Below are 1,722 nucleotides of genomic sequence, written 5' to 3'. Positions count from 1 at the left end.
GAGTAAAACGCAGCCTAATTTTAATTTTTGGGTGAACTAACCCTTTAAAGGGATAGTCCACCCAAATATTTTGCCGTCATTTACTCACCATCATGTTGTTCCAAAGCTTTATGAACTTCTGCTGAGCATGAACGATATTTTGAAAGATAACCAGACTGTTGCTGCTAGCCATTGACTTCCACAGTATTTTTTTTCCATACTATGAAATGTAATGGCTTCTAGCAACTTTTCCGTTACCTTCCAAAGTGTCTTCTTTTGTGTTGCGTCAGTGTATGCTAATATAGTTCTCTTTATTGTTATTGGGGGTGAACAGACCTTAACCGTCTCTCTTTTGTCTGTGTCAGTGCGGGGCGGTTGGCATCTCGCTTGTCATCGACTCCTCACCACTTGCAGCAGGGAATGACTCTGGCCTTCCTGGAGAAGCAGCTCTCCTCCGCCCTCGTCCTCCTCTCAGCAAGCGAGTACAGGCACTGGCTTCTCATCTACGCACGTTTCCTCGTAAATGAGGGTGAGTGAAAAGGTGGTCAGCTGGTAACAAGAGTCAAGAGGGTCCATTAAAAGTAAAGCAACAGTTCCCCGAAAACTATAAATTTGCTGAAAATGTATTCACCCTCAGGCCATCTAAGACGAAGATGAGTTTGTTTCTTAATCGGAGCAGATTTACAATAGCTCTGTGTGTATCCGTGCAGGTTATGAGCTGAGGTTAAGGGAACTATGTCAGGACTTACTAGGACCCGTTCACAAATCCAGCAGCAGCTCCTGGGAGCCGACAGTCCTGGTATGATTTTTTTTTTGGAACCTCATTACAGATTTATGTACTGAATTATTGGTAGTGTTGTTGCATTTATCGATTAAACCAAGCGTGTCTTTCAAAAGCATTTTTAAAGCTTGCTCTGTCTTCTGTGTCTATTTCAGGGACTGAGAAAGAGGGATCTGTTGACAGAGGTTTTGCCTGTGATTGGTCAGAACTTGCGGTTCCAGAGACTCTTCACTGAGTACCAGGATCAGCTCGAATTGCTGCGTTTGAAATAGCACTTCACCTTTGACTTTTTGATGTTTTACCGCTGACCTGTACATGTGCTAACGGTCTGCCGTAGCTTTACTGATTTTAAAGCAGACATGGACACTAATAAAAATGGACAAAAATAACAATGCTTTTTTTTTTTAAGAATTAATTTGTTAAATACATTTATTAATTATGTTTGTAAACTTTGTGCCGGTGGTAGGAAAGAGGAAAGTATGGGGTAACTCACATTTTGGGACAATTTTGATCAAGCACAAGGTTTGCATGGCAGTCATCTTAAAACTGGACATTTTCACTTCTACAACTAAAAGTTGCTGTAAGTGGTGATGCAACTCGCCCTCCCTCCTTTCTTTTGTCTTTCTCTTTCAGTTCCTATTTGTACAGCCGCTTGTCATTTATTTGTAAATGTTTGTAAAAGGCAATTTCTTTTTTCTCCGTTTTCTATAAAATGAAGAAAATGGTAAACCTTCAATTAAAAAAAGGAATAAACAATTTACCAATTCTAAAATATGTTGCTCCTTTCTTTCTCATATGTATTGTTTACTTTTGGTGATTTATTTGCTGGTGCTACTATCAGGGCATTTTTATTGGTCGTGTGTAGTACTACCTAGTTTTGGGCAGGTGGTGGTAGTAGAGATCTGACTGTTTCGACAGGGTCCAAATTACCACTCTCGAACAAGAAAAAGAGTGTTTGGCAA

The 1,722-nt window shown here is 40.1% G+C and overlaps 1 protein-coding gene across 1 annotated transcript in view; it reads left to right on the top strand.

Moving 5' to 3' along the window:
* LOC107707818 (protein HIRA-like) overlaps positions 1-1,516 on the top strand; it is a 28,417-nt gene extending 26,901 nt beyond the window's left edge. Inside the window, exons 23-25 of the mRNA XM_016511910.1 lie at positions 345-508; positions 690-778; positions 916-1,516. Of these exons, the coding sequence (XP_016367396.1) occupies positions 345-508; positions 690-778; positions 916-1,032 (370 nt within the window). The 3' untranslated portion in view covers positions 1,033-1,516. The remainder of the gene's footprint in view (positions 1-344; positions 509-689; positions 779-915) is intronic.
* The last annotated feature ends 206 nt before the right edge of the window (positions 1,517-1,722 follow it).

Source organism: Sinocyclocheilus rhinocerous, unplaced genomic scaffold (genome assembly GCF_001515625.1).
Source record: "Sinocyclocheilus rhinocerous isolate Xijiao unplaced genomic scaffold, SAMN03320098_v1.1 scaffold1256, whole genome shotgun sequence".
Lineage (NCBI taxonomy): Eukaryota > Metazoa > Chordata > Actinopteri > Cypriniformes > Cyprinidae > Sinocyclocheilus > Sinocyclocheilus rhinocerous.
The sequence above is the reverse complement of the archived record's forward strand: the minus strand, read 5'-3'. Positions and strand labels throughout refer to the sequence as shown.